Raw genomic sequence first — 21,765 nt, forward strand, 5'->3', positions numbered from 1 at the left:
TTTGAGTAAGATAAACGAATGAGGGAAGGAATAATTGAATGTAAACCATATTCTGGATAATATGCAAGATACATAATCCAACTCTCATAAACTGGTCAGTTATCCAGACCTGTATGTTTCATATCTAAATGCACATTTGTTATGTTTTTGTTAAATGAATATGTGCAATGAATAAATCACACATGGAGTAGGGAAACCACTTTAATCTATTTTGCTTAGTTTAAAAGTCAGGCGGTACAATCTGACACAGAAGAACAAAGCCAGTTTTATCTCAGCGGCCAAATGTAAATCCTTGTTATTTTTTTTTATTTTCACACAACCTTTATGGCATACACAGAAAGTTAAATCACAACATGCAAAGTGAAGTTTTCCTCACTATTGACGAACTGCAGGTCATTTCTAAATCAGAAGCGTTGTGCAGCCATTGCATGTGCATATATATATATATATATATATACATGCAATAGGTTCTATGTTCATGTTGCCCATCGGAGACCCGTGCAGGTAAGCTGCCTCAAGGTTGAAGATGCTCTGAGTCTGAACTTCCCTCCCTTTACAGGCGTACAGCACTTAGAAACATCTCTGTGTGTCACATCTAGCCGTTTATTTATGTCATTGTCATCTATTCTCCCGGTGGTGATGTGCTGCAGGAAGCGACTGTGACGCATTGATATTTTCCGTATTTCCCATTTTTCACCTAGCCGAAGATTTGCCCCCCACCCCCCCCCCCACCTCTCCCTCTCAGCTGCTCAGCAGGACGATGATGTAGATGAGCAGCAGGCAGATGAGGATGAGGGTGAAGTTGACAAACAGCTCCTGGAGGTTCCTCTTGGCCTGCGGGTTCACCTCGATCTGAGACGCTCGGCGGATGGCCGACTTGGTCATGTGCTGCACGCGCTCCATGGAGACGGATGGCGAGGAGGAGGAGGAGGAGGGGGGGAGAGTTCGGGGCCAAAGTGGGCCGAGGTCAGGGAGGTGGTCGCTAGGAGACGGGCTCGGGTCAGGTGTTCAGGCGGCCCGGCCCCGGTCGGTTCAGTCAGAAAGACTAAAGGCCTCGTCTGTCGTCCTCTGCCTGCTGCTGGAGAAGCAGTAAGAAAAAAGGTCAGAGACAAAGACCCCTGTATGCGTCTCTTCGCTTTCGCTCCCGAAAATGAAAGTTACGGGTTAAGTCAGACTCGAGCACAGCGGCCGCGCGATGTTACCCACGTGGTCTGCAGGCACAAGGTGCGATGAAAAGAAATGAACCTAAACACACCATAAAAGTAGACAACAATTTAGACCAAAGGTTTCCCAGAATGAAGTAAAGTGGCCTGCTGTTGTTGGCTCTAACATTTAACTATAACTTTAATCCTCTTTTTCATTCTCTACTTTGCCGAAGTGAGACCTTCCACCGACAAATCAACACCTCTATTTTTATCATTTCACTTTGGTTCCTTCCACTTGTAATCTGCTTGTGAGTCACCACCTCTCACTTGACACGTTAACGCCTTAACACGCACACGCAGGCACACACACACGTCCTCCTAGGCCATGGCATACCTCCATAAGAGCGTCGGCCTACTCTGCAACCTCTGACCTGACTCAAGTGTCTGTAGGAGCTTTTTCAGGCCCTTAAATGAGAAAATGTAGAAACTTAGTTTCGGTTGAATTGAAGGTATAAAGCCGGATGGACTTAAGCAGATACAGGTGACACATTCGTAAGTGGACGAAAAATACATTTTTAATAATTCAGATGAACTATTCTCTAGATTAAAACGCTTTCTATCTCTCCACTGGGTTTACTCCTGTGCTCCTGCAAGCGTTAAGTGACCTCTTGATAAATGTCAATTGTATCTCAAAGAAATCCGTACCACAGGTTTTATTTCCTCCAATGTTTTCTCTTCTGTCCCCGTTTCATTGCGTTGCCGCCATCTAGTGGTCACTGGAGGAATTCCAGACACGTTGCCTCCCTCTAGCTCCTGCTGGACCTGGAACCCATCGCCAACCCCTCGCTTCAGGTCATAAAAGGAGCTCTCATTCGCCCCGACTCTGCACTCTGACCTTTGACCTTTGAGGGGTTAGATCGGGACCCACCTGGTGTGCGGGCCAATGCAGCTAAACGCCGTGGGACTGACTGCACGTGAGCGACTGGTTGCCCCCCCCTACTGTGTCAGTAGCTCTCATGCGAGACGGCGACAATTAATCCCCATTTCCACAAAACAGGAGTTAAGTGTGTATTTCGCCGGACAGCTCATCACATTCTGCAATCAGCACGTTTCTGGGAACAAAATAGCTGCAGCGTCTACGAAAACGGTCAAATGCTTTCAAGACGTGCAATGTAGTTGAGACAGTCATGTGCTGACCTTTAATGGTCATTGATAAGTGAGCATCGCCCTTCTGCTGATCTGCTGATCATTTAGATATCGTTAGGTTTCGTTCATTAGGTTTCAACTTGATATTTGTTTGACTATGTGTCCACGCGGTGGAAGTATCATAAATCGAGTTTAACTTTGATGACAATTGAAACGCAAATATTAAATCAACAAAAAAGATAAATCCGAATACTGTTGAGTTAAAAAAATATTAAAACAAAAAAGGGAAAATAATGATATCGACTGATAAATAACGCCTGCAGATTTGGGAGTGTTTGTTCCTTTGTTTGGTTTTTGCTTTGTATTGTTTCTGCAAGGTTTTGGGCAACATCAACAACTGTCAAGAGTTGTAAAGGTCATGACTCTAATGAAAATTTTTAGCTCTCACTCAATATAATTCCATCACATCCGTCTATTAGTGAGGCAAGCGTCGGCTACTCCAAAGATAAACTATAAAAGCACATGCTGTGCCTTGGATACTGTCTACAGTTTCCATCCAGACCCCATCAGGGTCATTTAATCCACCAATAATAACACCTCTTCTATTCCAGATTATTTCTCAGCGTTATTATCTCCTAAACATTGTCTGGCGTCCTCATCGTCTCCTCGTCTACTGCTGAGGAGAGAAATGGAAACGAGGAGCAGCTGTTTCTGCGCAGGATGCTGGATCTTACCTTTCAGAGCGGAGAGCAGAGCTGGTCGGAGTTTGAGAGAGAAATGTCAGCTATGCAGCGCTGTGCACGGCTGTAAACAGACAGAGAGAGAGAGAGAGAGAGAGAGAGAGAGAGAGAGAGAGGCAGGGCATCCTAGAAACGATTCAAGGAGAGTGGGGATGCCGTGTCTGTCATACGTGCTGCAGAGCTCCCGTTCTAATACTCAAAACAAAGCAGTTGTTTAACCGATAAAATGCCCTTGAAATAATCCAATACATTAAAACATTTGAATCTGTTAACATTTCTTTCACACATGATATCGGTCCGATCGAGGCCTTGAGCCGTGCTGTGCAGAAACAAACTCACTGTAAAACTCGCCGATCCAATGATGGTGTTTGTTTAAATTTTTGCACCTTTGAATGTGAACATTTTTAGACACCAGGCAGCACATTCAAAACGTTGGCAGGACATCAAGGATGTGCAGAAACCGTTATCATGATGCTTTCAATCATTATAGCAAATGTTTGTACGGTTACAAAGGATGGCAAAGAGTCTGGGAATTGATCCTTTGAGCTCCTGCTTGTTTCTGACAGATGCCGTGTGAACTACTGATTGATGTCACTGTGAACAAAGGTTATTTTTCGTGTTAAACAACTTATTCTGGGCCTTTGGCAGGGTTTGTGTAAAGTCCTGGTCAGCGTCCTGGTCAGCGTCCTCCACTTGGGAGGAATCAAAAGAGACAAGCCTTAAAAATAAAGTAAAGGCCCGGAAAATGTAAAAATACCCCCCCCCCCACGGCGCGGCCCAGAAAGCTTTGCATCTGCCTTAAAAGGAGAGCGTGCGTGTAGACAGGCTGTGTGTGTCTGATGCTGCTGCTCCTGAGACACGGAGCGAGAGGACGCGTCCATCGGCCTCCTCTGTGACAAACGTCACGTTCTTTACCAGATAACACGACACTGGTGACCTTTTGGGAAAAGTGGGAAAGAAAAGAATAATGCTGCTAATGAGTCTGCTGTTGTGATATTTCCTCAGGATTCATCCCCCTGGGGGTCACTGCGGCGGTGACGAGGTGTTGACAAGACGCAGTCAACGTGGTCGTCTGTGCAGTCAGGGCTACGTCTCAACGATCCATTTTTGTCTACACAAACACGCCGCTGAATTATTAAAAAGAAAGCGCTCCGCAATGTTTCCTTTTTTTCTTCCGGTCCCAGGAGCAGTTGAGCTCTGCAGCCTTACATGGTGAAACGCCAGCAGACTGCTCGAGACCCGAGAGACACAGAGAGACACAGAGAGAGGAGAACCCAAAACGCATCCTCGTGAAACCTGTCACCGATGTTCACAGAATGTGGACGATCCTTCCTGATCACCGTGGGGATGTTTTCCCGTTGAGGCTCTCGGAGGCCACATTCCAACGTGTTGACAGGTACAAATCCAACACAAGGTGTCGGTGCTGCTTCTGTTTTCTGCTCTGGTGTGTAGAAAGAAGCTGAATAATGGCCATAACAAACTGCGTCCCAGACGTCCGGCCACGCATCACTCGGCGCTGTAAACACACGGGGAATGTTTGGCTGTGCGTGTCAGCTGTGACAGAAGGAAGTGTGGAGGTTACATCGCCTCGGAATTCGCCGCCCATTACGCTCCTAAATCCCCTCTCAAAGAAAGGGCACTTTAGGGGAGAGCAGGGAGGCTTCACCCCATCAGCTGTGTTTACTCTGGAGGACTTGCAGCTTCACGCACATTCTCCGCTTGCAGTCGACTCGCTCTGCTCTCCAGATTCAGGCAGCTGCGTGGAGGAGACCTTTAAACAGGCTTCTCCCCAAAGGCCTCCGCCTGAGAGCAGGACGCATCGGATAGCACGACCCCAGAACAATTCCCTCAAAACTCCTTGTTTGTGAAGAATTTCACAAAGATTCAATTTAGAAAAATCTCATTTAGAGACCGGGGGAGGGGAGGGAACTACTACTGTGCTACATATTCTTACTGCAGTTAAAACACAGACCACATAGACCTGCATCTCTTTTAATGACTTTTATGGATCCTTAAAGTCCTGTGCACATTTGATATCGCCTATGTTTAGGTCACAGGTTATGATTTAACATTTTGGAAGATTTTAAAACCAGTCGTGGATTCTAAGTTCTGGATGATTCTTGGCTCGTACTGCTGCTGGGAAGCTGCTCTGCAGGGATCAAAAGTCCCACAAAATACCTGAGCTCACCTGACTTCAACATCTGCTGATATAATCCACACCAAATATCCAAACGCCACGAATCCACCACAGGTGTCATTTTAGACCCAACGGCGTCGTACCTCTAATCCAGCCGCGCGTACTCACACCTCTTCTATTAAGCCGCATCAAACAAAAAGCAGCCGGTCCCGCTCAAAATAAAATCTCGCTAATCCGCATCACCCGATGGCCTCCGTCCCTGGACACGCGTGTCATTCCTCTGGAAATAGAAACCCGAAACTACTGGGGGTCAAGTTTTCTGAAAAACCTCTGTCACAATCACACTCGCGTTTTATTTTTTACGCCAATTCCTTAGAGACAAAACCTTTGTGGAACGTACTTGCTTATCTAAAATGCATCTTCTGAGTCGGTGAGCGGTGACATTGTTACAGAGAGATGCTAGAAGCATGACTACATGTTCTCATTGCTGCCACCACAGCTGGCCGTCTTTCCATTGTGTCATGATTATTGTGTCACCACGTCGGGGCTGTAGAGAGATGCGCAAAGGAGAGGACCATGCTGGTAGCGCTGAAGGTCAACAGCAGCTGCTAAAGGGCATTCCCAGAATTTATATGTATATATATATATATATATGTATATATACATAGTTAGCGTGCTAACTCGCTAAGGCCTCTATAGATGGGCCCTTTTATTCTGGGACAAAATGAACCAAAGCCCAAATCAAAACCTGAAATTGTTCTTCTCGATGCATTTTTTTTTAATTAAAAAAGAAAGTGTTCTATGAGCTAAGCGGGCAGGATGCTAGAAATACTGTGCCGAGGTCATATGTTGGCGTTCAAATATCTGATCGGCTCCGGTCTTTTACAGCATTCCGATGTGGTCCGAGTGGCTGTGATTGGTCGCTGAGGTTCACACGGAGGATGGTGATTGGAAGCCGAGGTGTCTCTGATGCGCGGGCATGTTGGATGAGAGCAGTGGAAAAATAGCTCTATTTATAAAGGCCCATCTGACTGAAGAGGGTCATGTGTGTCCCTCCGTGTCCCGCTCTCAGAAACTCACTCCATCACAACGCGTTTTATATGAATACATGTATGCTGTAAATGCAGGAAAATGTCAGTAAATTCCATCTTTTTATTATAATGAAGTCATTCTCATGCACTTTTATACGGAACCTGTAGTATTTACCACACTTTCTATATATGGACAGAAGTAAACCACAAACTTAAACTTAAATAGACACACACTCAGAAACAACACACTAGTGCCATTAAAGATCTGTTTACATCCGGGACGTATAAACATAGTAATGTAGCAACCAACGTAATGTAATAATAAAATACTCATTGAGCACCATCATCGTTGTTCTATATTTGTATTTGCATTATGAAGAGCGTGCTCGTCCAGTGTGGCGGCGCCCCCGTGTGGCCAGGCTGCGAGTGTTTTTCTCTCGTTATAAAAAAAAGTCCAGTAGAGCACACATGCACAGCGCTGATCAATCAGCCACATTAACTGTTAATTAACTGTTGCTGGTTAATATGCACTTATAACTTTGCATCCACACAAAGTCCCACACTCGCAGGTTAAGGTTGGAATCCAGAAGCAAAAGAAGAATGAAGCTGCAGGAGGATGTGAAACGTCAGAACCGGCTGTAACAACAGCAGAAGCCTCAGCAGTGCATCTCACTTCCCGGTGCACAGTCTCACATTTTCCGAGGCGGGCCTTTCTCAGAACAGATCCGTTCCTGCTCCAGGGTTGACCTTTGAACTGTGCGATTTGCACCCGGTCTTCATGGGCCTCTGCGAGCGCTGTAGTGTTTTCTTAACCAATCACACACCTTCAAAACCTCATTTTTATTATATTTTTAGTAACCGAAGCAGTTGAGCTTACTGAATACAGCTTGAGCTGCTCCCTTTGTTTTAAAACATTCAAAGTAGATCAGGCCCCCTGGATCACTTCCTACACTTCCTAGAGAAACCACACACACACACACACACACACACACACACACACACACACACACACACACACACACATACACACACACACACACCCCTCACTGGTATGACAGGAAGTAACCTTGAAAATGGAAATCTGCAGTTCTTCTTTCTTTTTCGTGTGCTGAGGATGCCGATGAAGATGGCCGCTGTCTTCACCGTCTCTCTGCTCCTGCTCTGCTGCTCGGCCATCTCCTCCACAGGTACGAAACACACTCCTGGTCCTGACGGGAGGCGTTATAACGGGACGGATGTTAAAAACAGTGAATGGTTTGTGCGGGCTTTTTTAGTGTGAGGGTTGAAACAGACTTCCTGTAATCGTTCTAATTCTTAACATTTATTTTTAAAGATTAGAAATCATATTTGAACTCTGTCAACTTTCACTACTTTCACTACTACTAATTTCTAATTTAAAAATAGGTCAATAATTTATATTTAATATATATGATAAATGGGCTTAAATATACAGGAACACTGGAATAATCCTGTACATTTGACTATTACAACAACCGGAATTTTTGGGAGGAAAATTAATAAGATCTAAATTCAAAGCTGTTTTCTAAACCAGCAAATTGTGCTTGAGTTCCTGTTGAGGATCTATAACAAGATGCAGCTAAAAATAACCATGTTTGTGGCAGTTATGATGGAAACGGATGAAACAAGACGCAGAAGAGAAGAAGAGTTTTACTGGTTTTAACCTTAAAATATACACAGAATTATAAATACACATTTTTATTTTCAATCTCATCAATCTAATTAAAAAAAGATCAAATATTTTAAAGAGTTTCACAGTGAGTTGAAAGATTAATGATTTGATCATTTTCAAAGCTCTCGCGATGTAATTTTTCTATTTGTTTCACTCCGTGTGGACAGAAATGCATTTGATGTGTGTTCAACTAAACAAATGATTCATTATCGTTCTTAAGAAGCGGCTTTAGTTGTGGCAGGTGAACACATTTTATTGCCTTTCATTTCTTAAATGTCAAAGTTGATCCGGTTGTGACTTCATAAAAAACCCTGCAGTTTTTCGTTTTAATCGTCAACAACCCAAATAACAAATAGTCGGAGATCGTCACCCAGAGCTGAATGGTGTCATCTGGAGATAATAAATAGTTCTCTAATGATCTCCTATCTCCAGAGACGCTGTTATCATCCTGCTTTTACAATGATTTCCTTTGCAGGTTTCTTACAATATGAAGTATTTCACATTGTTTTCCGTGACACAACACGTGAAACGAGGTGGTGTATAAACACTTAAAACGTTCATTTATGCTCCGAGGAACCACAGAATGTTTTTGATTTTCCTTTTATGAAACGGAAAGATGTCAACCCTCTTCATCGTACCGTCGGCGGCTCGGTAACCTTTCACTTCCTGTGGGCCGACCTTCACACAAAATGAAACTCTCAAAAGTCTCGTTCTTTAAAACTATGGCACCAAATCCAGGTCAAAAGTTTTGTTTGTTTGAAAAACAAATGTGAACCTGATTACTCGCCCCTCTCAGTTGATGCCCCGCCCCCTACGCCACATCAGGGTTAAAAGTCTGAATGTGAAAAAAAGATCTAAATGTGAAATGTAGAATGTAGTTATCAGTAATAATATTGCAGCGTTCTGCCTCTGAGTTTTAATTCCTGTGTGTTTCTTCTCATATTCTTTCGGCCCAAAGATTCTTCCCAACAGTGCGACTATTACGTTGCGACAGGCGGGAAGGCCACGTTGCCGATGACCTTCGCGCTGGACCAGTCGGACAAGCTGACATGGATGCACAACATGAAAACCATCTTACGTCAAACCAAAGACAAGTTCACTTCAGAGGGAAAGAATATAGTTACTGCAAACGGATCCCTGACGTGGGCCAACGTGGCGCAGAGCAACGCGGGGGCTTACAAGGCCGAGGTTCACGGCCGCGACGGAAAGAGTAGATGGACGTCAAAACCCACACGTTTATGTGTGATCGGTAGGTTGCAACTGAAAAACAAGAACAGGAAACATGAGAAACTTGTGTTGCGATGCATCATGAGTCCGATGTCCTCTCCTCAGACCCCGTCCCCAAGCCCACGGTGACACATGAATGTAAACAAACCGAGGTCAAATTCACCTGCAAAGTTCAACCAAAAGTGAGAACCGACAACAGTATGTTTTATTTCATTCATATGTATCATGTTGTCCAACATCTTCTCATGAGGACCTTCTCGTCCATCTCTCGGCGGGACTTTTACCCAGCAGGCCGAGGGTTTCGATTTTGAGTGGCTTCAGAACAACGAGGTGCTGGACAAGGAGAAAGGTCAGACTCTGACCCGACCGGGCGATCAGGTGACGGGTCCGATCAAATGCAAACTCTCCAACCGCGTCAGCTCGGAGACCAGTGAAGCGGTTCATCAAACCTGTTACAGTGAGTGTTATCAAGGTCGTCTGTCCAATTCTGACCGGACGGCGGGAAACAAAAAAACAGCCAAATGGGCCAGAATCAACACTGATTTGATGTGTTTCTCCTCGTCTTCGTTCCCTCCCCAGAGCCCATTTTCCCAGATAAACTATTTGGGATTAATAGCTGGATTGTCGTGGGCACCGGAGGAGGTACGTCTGCTCTCCCTGCAAACCAAGCAGCCGCCATCTTTTTATCACATGATTTGACACTAAAAAACATCTTGTTGGGGGAAAGCGGCCCCTCCAGAAGAATCACCACCTCCTCCCTGGTCCTCCGGGGCCTCCCTTCCCTCTGGAGGGCCTTTCATGGGAGGAGGAGGAGGAGGAGGAGGAGGAGGGGGGGGGGCACAGATAACGAGCATTAACGTCTGTCCGTCCTCATCAGGTGTCGTCCTGCTGCTGATTATCTGCGTTATTGTTTGCTGCGTCTGCAGCAAGCGGAAGAAACGCCTGCACCTGGAGGGTGGGTTTTTATTTCATTTTTTTTTTTTTTACATCACATTAATGTCATAATTCATGTTTATTGTTCCCCACCCCAACAGAGGAGGAGGAGCTCCGTTTGGCGTGGACCAATGAAAAGCAACAACACCCTCAACACCATCACCGTCCGGATCAACAGCCCCACTGCCACCACCGTGAGCCCCAGCAGCAGCCCGCCGGCCACACCGGCCCTCGCCAGCATCGCTCCAGGCAGCAGCGCCCCGGAGCGCCAGAGCAGCCGCGGCCCAGCCCCCGCAGGCCCGCCCAGGTAGGCGCAGGAGGAGGAGGTGGAGCGGCTCTCACCTGTATCGGCGGCATCCGCGTGCGGTCTGACCCCTGTGCTCCTTGTCTCTTCCCCTGCAGGCCCCCAGGCCGCCCGGTCAGAACGAAGAAGAGCAGCCGCCTCCTCTTCCTCAGCCCAGGACGAAAGGTCCCGGAGCGCGCAAAGTGTGACGGCGCGTGAGTGATGGAGACGCCTTTTCTGGCTTCACCCGCTTTTCTCTTTTTTTTTTTCTTCATTGTACCGTTTTTCCTTTGTTGCTCTTTCGGTGGTGCGACGAATTCGTTCACACTCTTGACTTGAACGGGACTGCGCAGTCTTCTGTACTTCCTCTGCTGAGAAGGAAAAAAGAAGCTTTATTTATTCTGCATGTCATGTCATATCACAATGTGTTTTCCTTCCATGCTTTTACTTTCTTGCTGCATAGAATAATGTCATTTGAAGAGGTTTTATTGTTATTGTTATTCACTGCGGCCTTTTAAGTTGATTTTTACACAAACTATTTCATGTACATTTGCAAGCATTCCTTTGTATTGTTGTTGTACTTGTGTGTGAATTTGAGAATTAAAGAGAAAATGTTTTACCAGAAAGGTCACATTTTATTTATCCGACAAAATATGTAATTATTGTTGCTTTGTTTTTGGAAACCACAGGTCTGTCTTGTGAAAGGACTTGTTAGCCCAATCATAACGTGGATAACTGCCTTTTATTCATGTTCATACAAGCAGTAAACCACCATCCAGTTCATCCGCTGAACAATAGTACCAAAGAATCTACAGAATTTCCACTGACCCAAACGATGTCAGTTGTGATATGCGACCGTTTCAGTGAAATACGAACCGCAACATGTTGTCATCGTCACCTTTGTGTCAGGCTGAATGCTCGGAGCAATGCGAGCCGGAGGACGTGTGTGTGAGACCGTGTTAGTGTGCATGTAGGTGCGTGTTGCATATCCTGTGTCTCACTAAAAAGGTGTTTGTGGTTTTGCATGCGTTTGCTGTTTGTGCCAAGCTATTGCAGAGTGCAAGATGGTTGTCTCCTGTGCATGTGTGTGTGTGTGTGTGTGTGTGTGTGTGTGTGCGTGTGTCTGTGTCTGTGTGTGTGTGTGTGTGTGTGTGTGTGTGTGTGTGTGTGTGTGTGTGTGTGTGTGTTTGCATCAGAGGTTTTCCTGTACCTGCAGCTTTTTTATGACAACAGAAAATTACGTTTTTGACACAAATGTGTTGTCAAATGTTTTTTAATTGTCTCACTTCTTACTCTTTGTGCTGATGCTTTACACACACACTGTGCGGCTGCTCGATTGTTTTCACACATTTTCCTTCCTTCGTTTCAACGCATCAGCCAACAGCAAACCGGCCGTAGATGTGTTCTGAGATAATAAATACAAATCACAGGGAATGTCATTATCACACTGACTTAATTAAGTTATTCAGTTGACATGGTTATTATGCTTTTCAAGTGACAACATACTTACAAAAACATCTAAATCTATAGTGACTGGATTGGATTATTTTCAAATTGTACTTAACTGTGCTGTTAATGGGAAGAAACTTCCAACATCGATAACATGTTTTCTACTGTAAAGTCCGCACTGGCTGTTTTTGTCCACTAGGGGGTGCTGCAGGTTCGTGTCCTCAGGTCCAATCAGCTGTCATGAGGTCTCTGCATATTGTTGTCTACAATAGGTCACTTTGTAGACTTAAAGTTCACACAACCTGGTCCCTTACTCAGCTTACTTATTGCTTCCTGTAAAATATTTCAATTGTTTTTTCAAGATTTCTATATTTATATTTCTTCCTCAAGCTAGATTTTTTGTTGTATCAGTATTTTTAAGAAATAATGTTGCACCAGTATGGTCACGTCTTATCAAACTATCAAAAATGATATAAGGTGAATGGGGAAACGCTGTCATATTTATCTCTTTAAATAGCTTTCTATATACACAATAATCCGCATGATGTTTTTGTGGGGATGCAAAAGAAGTCGCTGTAGTTTGAAATTATGTTGAAGCCCCTCCTGATTCTGCGACTACAAGCGTAGTAAGTAATCAGGATCAGGACCTTTATTACCTAAATATGTCAGACAGAAATTGACTTGGCAGTTGGTGCATAACAGCAGACAGTAAGACAATGGACAACAAGACAGATAAGACAACATAGTGCAAGAGGAATAAAATAAAATATAAGGCTTTAGGTTAGTTTACAAACAAATTAATACAAATAAAAAATAAAGTGTACCAGCGAACAGATAGCCATAGTAAACTGTCACGGTGTGGTTTATTTCGTGTCTTATTTTGTAGTTTCTGCTTCTTGTCTCCCTGGGTAACGTCACTTCCTGCCTTGTCCTGTCTTCCCCTGTGATTGTCTGATCGTTTCCACCTGTGTCCAATCACCTGCACCTAGTGTATTTAAGCCGCGTGTCTCTTGTCGCGTCATTGTTCCTTGTCAAATGTCCTGGATGTTCCGAGTTCCTGCCTGCCTTTTTCCCCTTGATACCTGTATGCGTTTTTGCCCCTTGGCCATTTTGTGTTGGAGTTCATGACTACTGAAGTCTTTTTGCTTTTGACGTCTGCATTTGAGTCCTGCCTCCCAGCATCCCTGTTGCCGTCGCACCTGGGAACGAGCCCGCTAGGCTCTCCTCAAGAATTCGGCACGTTTGAAGAGGATGGCGGATCGGCAACGGACTTCAGCCCCTAACTATCGGGTCGGCCAGAGGGTGTGGTTATCGACGCGCGACCTGACCCTTCGGGTGGAGTCCCACAAGTTGCCGCCACGGTTCGTTGGTCCCTTCCCCGTCTCTGAGGTGGTCAATCCTGTGGCCATGAGGCTTAAACGCCCCAGACCCATGAGAGTGCATCACACATTCCATGTAGCCCGGCTAAAGCCAGCCAAGGAGAGCCCCTTGGTCCCTGCCACCAAACCCCCATCACCCCCTCGACTCATTGATGGTGGGCCAACATACGCCGTCAAGCGGCTCTTGGCAGTCAAGCAGCTCTTGGCAGTCCGGCGTTGTGGCCGGGGCCTCCAGTATCTGGTGGATTGGGAGGGATACGGTCCAGAGGAGAGGTCGTGGGAACCAGCCCGCAACATCTTGTATTTTTGCCTCTGACTACTACGCCTTGAGTCTGCTTTTGAGTCTAAACCCTTGTGGCCCCAGCGGCGTGACAGAAAATGCAATTTCCTCAAATAAGCCAATTTACAATTTGCTATAGGTAAGTGGCATTATAAGTACAATTTAAGTGCTACAATTTGTTAGTCTTTTAGTCGAGGTAGAAGAGGTGTGTCTTTAGTTTGCGGCGGAAGATGTGAAGGCTCTCTGCGGTCCTGCTGTCATCAAAGAGCTCGTTCCACTATTTCAGATCAAGGACAGCAAAGAGTCGTGATCTAGTCGAGTGTTTTGCTCTCAGTGAGGGAGGAACGAGGTGTTTTGCAGATGCAGAGCGGAGAGTGCGGGTCGGGATATCGGGTTTGACCATGTCCTGGATGTCAGCTGGACCCGATCCATTCACAGCATGGTACGTGAGCACCAATGTTTTGAGCTGGATGCGGGCAGCCACAGGTAGCCAGTGAAGAGAGCGGAGGAGTGGAGTAGTGTGGGAGAATTTCGGACCAGTCAAGCTGCTGCATTCTGAATGAGCTGCAGAGGTCGAATGGCGGTAGCGAGGAGACCTGCCAGGAGGGAGTTGCAGTTGTCCAGGCGGGAGATGACAAGAGCCTGAATCAGTACCTGTGCTGCCTTCTGAGTGAGAAGAGGACGTATTCTCCTGATGTTGCAGAGCGTGTATCTACAGGATCTACAGTGACGCAGAGGTTCCTAGCAGTCAAATTGGGCGTTAACACAGAGTTTCCAAAGTTGACCATCAAGTCCTGGGTAGGAGAATCTTTTCCCGGAAAGAGAAGTAGTTCAGTCGGGGTTGATTTTCAGATGGTTGGCGGACATCCACTGAGAGATGTCAGTCAGACAGGCAGAGATCCTGGGTGTCCAAGTGAGGGAAGGAGAGAATTAGTTGGGTGTCATCAGCATAGCTGTGGTAGGAGAAGCCATGCGAGCGAATGAGCGCCGAGAGAGTTGGTGTAGAGCGAGAAGAGAAGGGGATTTGCCAGTCCGTCGGGTTGTAAGAGGGCAGAGAGAGTCTAGACAACAATATTCTAAAAGTGACCCAAAGAGCCTGGCGGATGGTAAAGGACAACAATATTTAATTGTACCGGGTGAGTAACTGTTACAGCATGGAATTCGAAAGACAGATGGGTGGAAGGTGGAAGAGGGTAGAGAGAAATGCTCCATTTGGGTGAAATGAGTGGACCTGTGCCACCACCCCTACCAGTGGGCCATGTTGTGCTGTTATTACAGTCTAGTAGTTATGAGATGAAGACAAACTATGCATGCTACTTTATATTCACTCATTGAGGCATGAAGCCAAATGTCCATCCATCCATCGTCAAACCGCTTATCCTGCACACAGGGTCACGGGGGGGCTGGAGTCCATCTCAGCCAACTTCGGGCAATAGACAGGGTACATCCTGGATTGGTCGCCAGCCAATTACAGGGCTACACAGAGACAGATACAACCATTCACACTCATATTCACACATCTACGGGCAATTTAAAGTCCCCAATTAACCTGATCCCCAGAGCATGTCTTTGGACTGTGGGAGGAAGCCGGAGAACCCGGAGAGAACCCACGCAGACACGGGGAGAACATGCAGACTCCACACAGAAAGGCCACTGGGCGGAATCGAACCCAGGACCTTCTTGCTGTGAGGCGACAGTGCTAACCACCACGCCACCGTGCCGCCCTTGAAGGCAAATGTATCTACATTAAATGTATTGCAATGTGAGGGAAAGATGAGACAGAGAGGTGTCAGTGTTGCAGCAGCAGATTCACACATGGATTTGAAGGAGAATCCAAGAGGAGACACGTTGGCACAGGACTCGTTTGCGAGGCCCTTCTTATTTTTATAAACTAGAGCAGATCCAGTTTTCTTTAAAAAGGGAAAGAAACTTTTTTCTTGTTTTTTAAAAACATTTTCTTATAAACAAAAAGAAAGAGATTGAAGAAAATTTGAATAATCCCTCAAGTTTTATTGCACTGGTTGCCAGATTTCACCAACCAGCGAGCGACCTGTCACTCTGCGCCGTTGCTACATGCTCCTCTCCGCTGAAATGTGAACAGTTACACACACACACACACACACACACAACGCTGGTTTGACAGGAAGTCACCTTGATAATGGAAATCTGCAGTTCTTCTTTCATTTTTGTGTGCTGAGGATGCCGATGAAGATGGCCGCTGTCTTCACCGTCTCTCTGCTCCTGCTCTGCTGCTCGGCCATCTCCTCCACAGGTACGAAACACACTCCTGGTCCTGACGGGAGGCGTTATAACGGGACGGATGTTAAAAACAGTGAATGGTTTGTGCGGGCTTTTTTAGTGTGAGGGTTGAAACAGACTTTGTGTAGTCGTTCTAATTCTTAACATTTATTTTTAAAGATTAGAAATCATATTTGAACTCTGTCAACTTTCACTACTTTCACTACTACTAATTTCTAATTTAAAAATAGGTCAATAATTTATATTTAATATATATGATAAATGGGCTTAAATATACAGGAACACTGGAATAATCCTGTACATTTGACTATTACAACAACCAGAATTTTTGGGAGGAAAATTAATAAGATCTAAATTCAAAGCTGTTTTCTAAACCAGCAAATTGTGCTTGAGTTCCTGTTGAGGATCTATAACAAGATGCAGCTAAAAATAACCATGTTTGTGGCAGTTATGATGGAAACGGATGAAACAAGACGCAGAAGAGAAGAAGAGTTTTACTGGTTTTAACCTTAAAATATACACAGAATTATAAATACACATTTTTATTTTCAATCTCATCAATCTAATTAAAAAAAGATCAAATATTTTAAAGAGTTTCACAGTGAGTTGAAAGATTAATGATTTGATCATTTTCAAAGCTCTCGCGATGTAATTTTTCTATTTGTTTCACTCCGTGTGGACAGAAATGCATTTGATGTGTGTTCAACTAAACAAATGATTCATTATCGTTCTTAAGAAGCGGCTTTAGTTGTGGCAGGTGAACACATTTTATTGCCTTTCATTTCTTAAATGTCAAAGTTGATCCGGTTGTGACTTCATAAAAAAAAACCTGCAGTTTTTCGTTTTAATCGTCAACAACCCAAATAACAAATAGTCGGAGATCGTCACCCAGAGCTGAATGGTGTCATCTGGAGATTAGAAATAGTTCTCTAATGATCTCCTATCTCCAGAGACGCTGTTATCATCCTGCTTTTACAATGATTTCCTTTGCAGGTTTCTTACAAAATGAAGTATTTCACATTGTTTTCCGTGACACAACACGTGAAACGAGGTGGTGTATAAACACTTAAAACGTTCATTTATGCTCCGAGGAACCACAGAATGTTTTTGATTTCCCTTTTATGAAACGGAAAGATGTCAACCTTCTTCATCGTACCGTGTAGCCTTTCACTTCCTGTGGGCCGACCTTCACACAATGAAACTCTCAAAAGTCTTGTTCTTTAAATTGCGTTATAATAAATAGCTTAATTACACAAATTTACAAAGAAATAGCTCGCAGCCCAACTCTATTCTGATCCTTTACACGAAAAAGGAAGTTTGTGCGCTAAATGGGACACATGCTATTTCTGTATCCAAGGCTACTTTGACCTGCATTTTAGTTTTAATTCCTGTGTGTTTCTTGTCCTTTTCTTTCGGCCCAAAGATCCTTCCCAACAGTGCGACTGTTACGTTGCAACAGGCGGGAATGCCACGTTGCCGATGACCTTCGCGCTGGACCAGTCGGACAAGCTGACATGGATGCACGGCAGGAAAACCATCTTACGTCAAACCAAAGACAAATTCACTTCAGAGGGAAAGAATATTATTGTTACTAATAATAGTACTATAGTAATAGTTACTGCAAACGGATCCCTGACGTGGGCCAACGTGGCGCAGAGCAACGCGGGGGCTTACAAGGCCGAGGTTCACGACCGCGACGGAAAGAGTAGATGGGCGTCAAAATCCACACGTTTATGTGTGATCGGTAGGTTGCAACTAAAAAACAAGAACAGGAAACATGAGAAACTTGTGTTGCGATGCATCATGAGTCCGATGTCCTCTCCTCAGACCCCGTCCCCAAGCCCACGGTGACACATGAATGTAATCAAACCGAGGTCAAATTGACCTGCGATGTTCAAACAAAGGTGAGAACCGACAACAGTATGTTTTATTTCATTCATATGTATCATGTTGTCCAACATCTTCTCATGAGGACCTTCTCGTCCATCTCTCGGCGGGACTTTTACCCAGCAGGCCGAGGGTTTCGATTTTGAGTGGCTTCAGAACAACCAGGTGCTGGACACGGAGAAAGGTCAGACACTGACCCGACCGGGCGATCAGGTGACGGGTCCGATCAAATGCAAACTCTCCAACCGCGTCAGCTCGGAGACCAGTGAAGCGGTTCATCAAACCTGTTACAGTGAGTGTTATCAAGGTCGTCTGTCCAATTCTGACCGGACGGCGGGAAACAAAAAAACAGCCAAATGGGCCAGAATCAACACTGATTTGATGTGTTTCTCATCGTCTTCGTTCCCTCCCCTGGCCAAGTATTTGGGATTAATATTTGGATTGTCGTGGGCACCGGAGGAGGTACGTCTGCTCTCCCTGCAAACCAAGCAGCCGCTATCTTTTTATCACATGGTTTGACACTAAAAAACATCTTGTTGGGGGAAAGCGGCCCCTCCAGAAGAATGCGTTTTTGTATTTCATTTTCCTTTTATGAAACGGAAAGATGTCGACCCTCTTCATCGCACCGTCTGGCGGCTCGGTAACCTTTCACTTCCTTTTATGAAACGGAAAGATGTCGACCCTCTTCATCGTACCGTGTAGCCTTTCACTTCCTGTGGGCCGACCTTCACACAATGAAACTCTCAAAAGTCTCGTACTTTAAAACTATGGCACCAAATCCAGGTCAAAAGTTTTGTTTGTTTGAAAAACAAATGTGAACCTGATTACTCGCCCCTCTCAGTTGATGCCCCGCCCCCTACGCCACATCAGGGTTAAAAGTCTGAATGTAAAAAAAAAGATCTAAATGTGAAATGTAGAATGTAGTTATCAGTAATAATATCGCAGTGTTCTGCGTGTGAGTTTTAATTCCCGTGTGTTTCTTCTCATTTTCTTTCGCCCCAAAGATTCTTCCCAACAGTGCGACTATTCCGTTGCGAGAGGCGGGAAGGCCACGTTGCCGATGACCTTCGCGCTGGACCAGTCGGACGAGCTGACATGGATGCACGGCAGGAAAACCATCTTACGTCAAACCAAAGACAAATTCACTTCAGAGGGAAAGAATATTGTTACTGCAAACGGATCCCTGACGTGGGCCAACGTGGCGCAGAGCAACGCGGGGCCTTACAAGGCCGAGGTTCACGACCGCGACGGAAAGAGTAGATGGACGTCAAAATCCACACGTTTATGTGTGATCGGTAGGTTGCAACTAAAAAACAAGAACAGGAAACATGAGAAACTTGTGTTGCGATGCATCATGAGTCCGATGTCCTCTCCTCAGACCCCGTCCCCAAGCCCACGGTGACACATGAATGTAAACAAACCGAGGTCAAATTCACCTGCAAAGTTCAAACAAAGGTGAGAACCGACAACAGTATGTTTTATTTCATTCATATGTATCATGTTGTCCAACATCTTCTCATGAGGACCTTCTCGTCCATCTCTCGGCGGGACTTTTACCCAGCAGGCCGAGGGTTTCAACTTTGAGTGGCTTCAGGACAACCAGGTGCTGGACAAGGAGAAAGGTCAGACTCTGACCCGACCGGGCGATCAGGTGACGGGTTCGATCACATGCAAACTCTCCAACCGCGTCAGCTCGGCGACCAGTGAAGCGGTTCATCAAACCTGTTACAGTGAGTGTTATCAAGGTCGTCTGTCCAATTCTGACCGGACGGCGGGAAACAAAAAAACAGCCAAATGGGCCAGAATCAACACTGATTTGATGTGTTTCTCCTCGTCTTCGTTCCCTCCCCAGCGCCCATTTTCCCAGATAAACTATTTGGGATTAATAGCTGGATTGTCGTGGGCACCGGAGGAGGTACGTCTGCTCTCCCTGCAAACCAAGCAGCCGCCATCTTTTTATCACATGATTTAACACTAAAAAACATCTTGTTGGGGGAAAGCGGCCCCTCCAGAAGAATCACCACCTCCTCCCTGGTCCTCCGGGGCCTCCCTTCCCTCTGGAGGGCCTTTCATGGGAGGAGGAGGAGGAGGAGGGGGAGGAGGGGGAGGAGGGGGAGGAGGGGGGGGCACAGATAACGAGCATCTGTCCGTCCTCATCAGGTGTCGTCCTGCTGCTGATTATCGGCGTTATTGTTGGCTGCGTCTGCAGCAAGCGGAAGAAACGCTTGCACCTGGAGGGTGGGTTTTTATTTCATTTGTTTGTTTTTTTACATCACATTAATGTCATAATTCATGTTTATAATCTGCGTTTATTGTTCCCCACCCCAACAGAAGAGGAGGAGCGCAGACTGTGACGGCGCGTGAGTGATGGAGACGCCTTTTCTGGCTTCACCCGCTTTTCTCTTTTTTTTTTTCTTCATTGTACCGTTTTTCCTTTGTTGCTCTTTCGGTGGTGCGACGAATTCGTTCACACTCTTGACTTGAACGGGACTGCGCAGTCTTCTGTACTTCCTCTGCTGAGAAGGAAAAAAGAAGCTTTATTTATTCTGCATGTCATGTCATATCACAATGTGTTTTCCCTCCATGCTTTTACTTTCTTGCTGCATAGAATAATGTCATTTGAAGAGGTTTTATTGTTATTGTTATTCACTGCGGCCTTTAAGTTGATTTTTACACAAACTATTTCATGTACATTTGCAAGCATTCCTTTGTTTTGTTGTTGTACTTGTGTGTGAATTTGAGAATTAAAGAGAAAATATTTTACCAGAAAGGTCACATTTTATTTATCCGACAAAATATGTAATTATTGTTGCTTTGTTTTTGGAAACCACAGGTCTGTCTTGTGAAAGGACTTGTTAGCCCAATCATAATGTGGATAACTGCCTTGAATTCATGTTCATACAAGCAGTAAACCACCATCCAGTTCATCCGCTGAACAATAGTACCAAAGAATCTACAGAATTTCCACTGACCCAAACGATGTCAGTTGTGATATGCGACCGTTTCAGTGAAATACGAACCGCAACATGTTGTCATCGTCACCTTTGTGTCAGGCTGAATGCTCGGAGCAATGCGAGCCGGAGGACGTGTGTGTGACCGTGTTAGTGTGCATGTAGGTGCGTGTGTGCACGTTGCTTATCCTGTGTCTTCTTGCTAAAAAGTTTTTTGTGGTTTTGCGTGCGATTGCTGTCTGTACCGGCTAGTGCAGAGTGCAAGACGATCATCTGCTGTGCATGTGTGTGTGTGTGTGTGTGTGCGTGTGTGTGTGCGTGCGTTTGCATCAGAGGTTTTCCTTTACCTGCAGCTTGTTTATGACAACAGAAAATGACCCAAAAATTACACTTTTGACACAAAGTAACAGCTGCTTTAAATGTTTTTTATTGTAGGTCTCAGAGACTTAAATGTTTTTTAATTGTCTACTCACTTCTTACTCTTTGTGTTCTGCAGCTGATGCTTTACACGCACACTGTGTGTGGCTGCTCATTTCATCAAACTTGAAAAACGTCGACCACAAGCATGCAAAAAATGTTGTCTACTGTAAAGTCCGCACTGGCTGGTTATGTCCACTAGGCGGTGCTGCAGGTTCGTGTCCTCGGGTCCAAGCAGGTGAAGTTCGCGCTCTGGTGCCTCCCTACGTCATCACACATGTCAAGCGAATCAGCTGTCATGAGGTCTCTGCATATTGTTGTCTACAATAGGTCACTTTGTAGACTTATAGTTCACACAACCTGGTCCCTTACTCAGCTTACTTATTGCTTCCTGTAAAATACTTCAATTGTTTTTTCAAGATTTCTATATTTATATTTCTTCCTCAAGCTAGATTTTTTGTTGTATCAGTATTTTTAAGAAATAATGTTGCACCAGTATGGTCACGTCTTATCAAACTATAAAAATTATATAAGGTGAATGGGGAAAAGCTGTCATATTTATCTCTTAAATAGCTTTCTATATACACAATAATCCGCATGATGTTTTTGTGGGGATGCAAAAGAAGTCGCTGTAGTTTGAAATTATGTTGAAGCCCCTCCTGCTTCTGCGACTACAAGCGTAGTAAGTAATCAGGATCAGGACCTTTATTACCTAAATATGTCAGACAGAATTTGACTTGGCAGTTGGTGCATAACAGCAGACAGTAAGACAATGGACAACAAGACAGATAAGACAACATAGTGCAAGAGG

General features: G+C 45.0%; 2 protein-coding genes across 16 annotated transcripts; one reads left to right on the forward strand and one right to left on the reverse strand.

Moving 5' to 3' along the window:
* Window positions 1-189: 189 nt before the first annotated feature.
* pln2 (phospholamban 2) lies at window positions 190-1,040 on the reverse strand. Its single transcript, XM_040176066.2, has one exon. It carries the CDS (start codon window positions 901-903, stop codon window positions 742-744), a length of 162 nt encoding a protein of 53 aa, XP_040032000.1. The 5' UTR covers window positions 904-1,040; the 3' UTR covers window positions 190-741.
* A 5,876-nt stretch (window positions 1,041-6,916) lies between these two features.
* LOC120819029 (cell adhesion molecule CEACAM5) lies at window positions 6,917-20,356 on the forward strand. Of its 15 annotated transcripts, XM_078100739.1 has the most exons (14): window positions 7,227-7,386; window positions 8,848-9,138; window positions 9,222-9,298; window positions 9,405-9,573; window positions 17,123-17,283; window positions 17,314-17,443; window positions 17,527-17,603; window positions 17,710-17,878; window positions 18,591-18,881; window positions 18,965-19,041; window positions 19,148-19,316; window positions 19,439-19,501; window positions 19,747-19,824; window positions 19,918-20,356. In XM_078100739.1, exons 1-14 carry the CDS (start codon window positions 7,251-7,253, stop codon window positions 19,938-19,940), a joined length of 1,911 nt encoding a protein of 636 aa, XP_077956865.1. In that variant the 5' UTR covers window positions 7,227-7,250; the 3' UTR covers window positions 19,941-20,356. The 15 variants fall into 15 exon arrangements, with proteins under 15 accessions (XP_077956926.1, XP_077956865.1, XP_077956841.1 ...); XM_078100715.1 differs by having other exon boundaries at window positions 17,123-17,443; XM_078100716.1 differs by having other exon boundaries at window positions 17,123-17,443; window positions 19,151-19,316.
* The last annotated feature ends 1,409 nt before the right edge of the window (window positions 20,357-21,765 follow it).

Source organism: Gasterosteus aculeatus, chromosome 1, assembly GCF_964276395.1.
Source record: "Gasterosteus aculeatus chromosome 1, fGasAcu3.hap1.1, whole genome shotgun sequence".
NCBI classification, from domain to species: Eukaryota; Metazoa; Chordata; class Actinopteri; order Perciformes; family Gasterosteidae; genus Gasterosteus; species Gasterosteus aculeatus.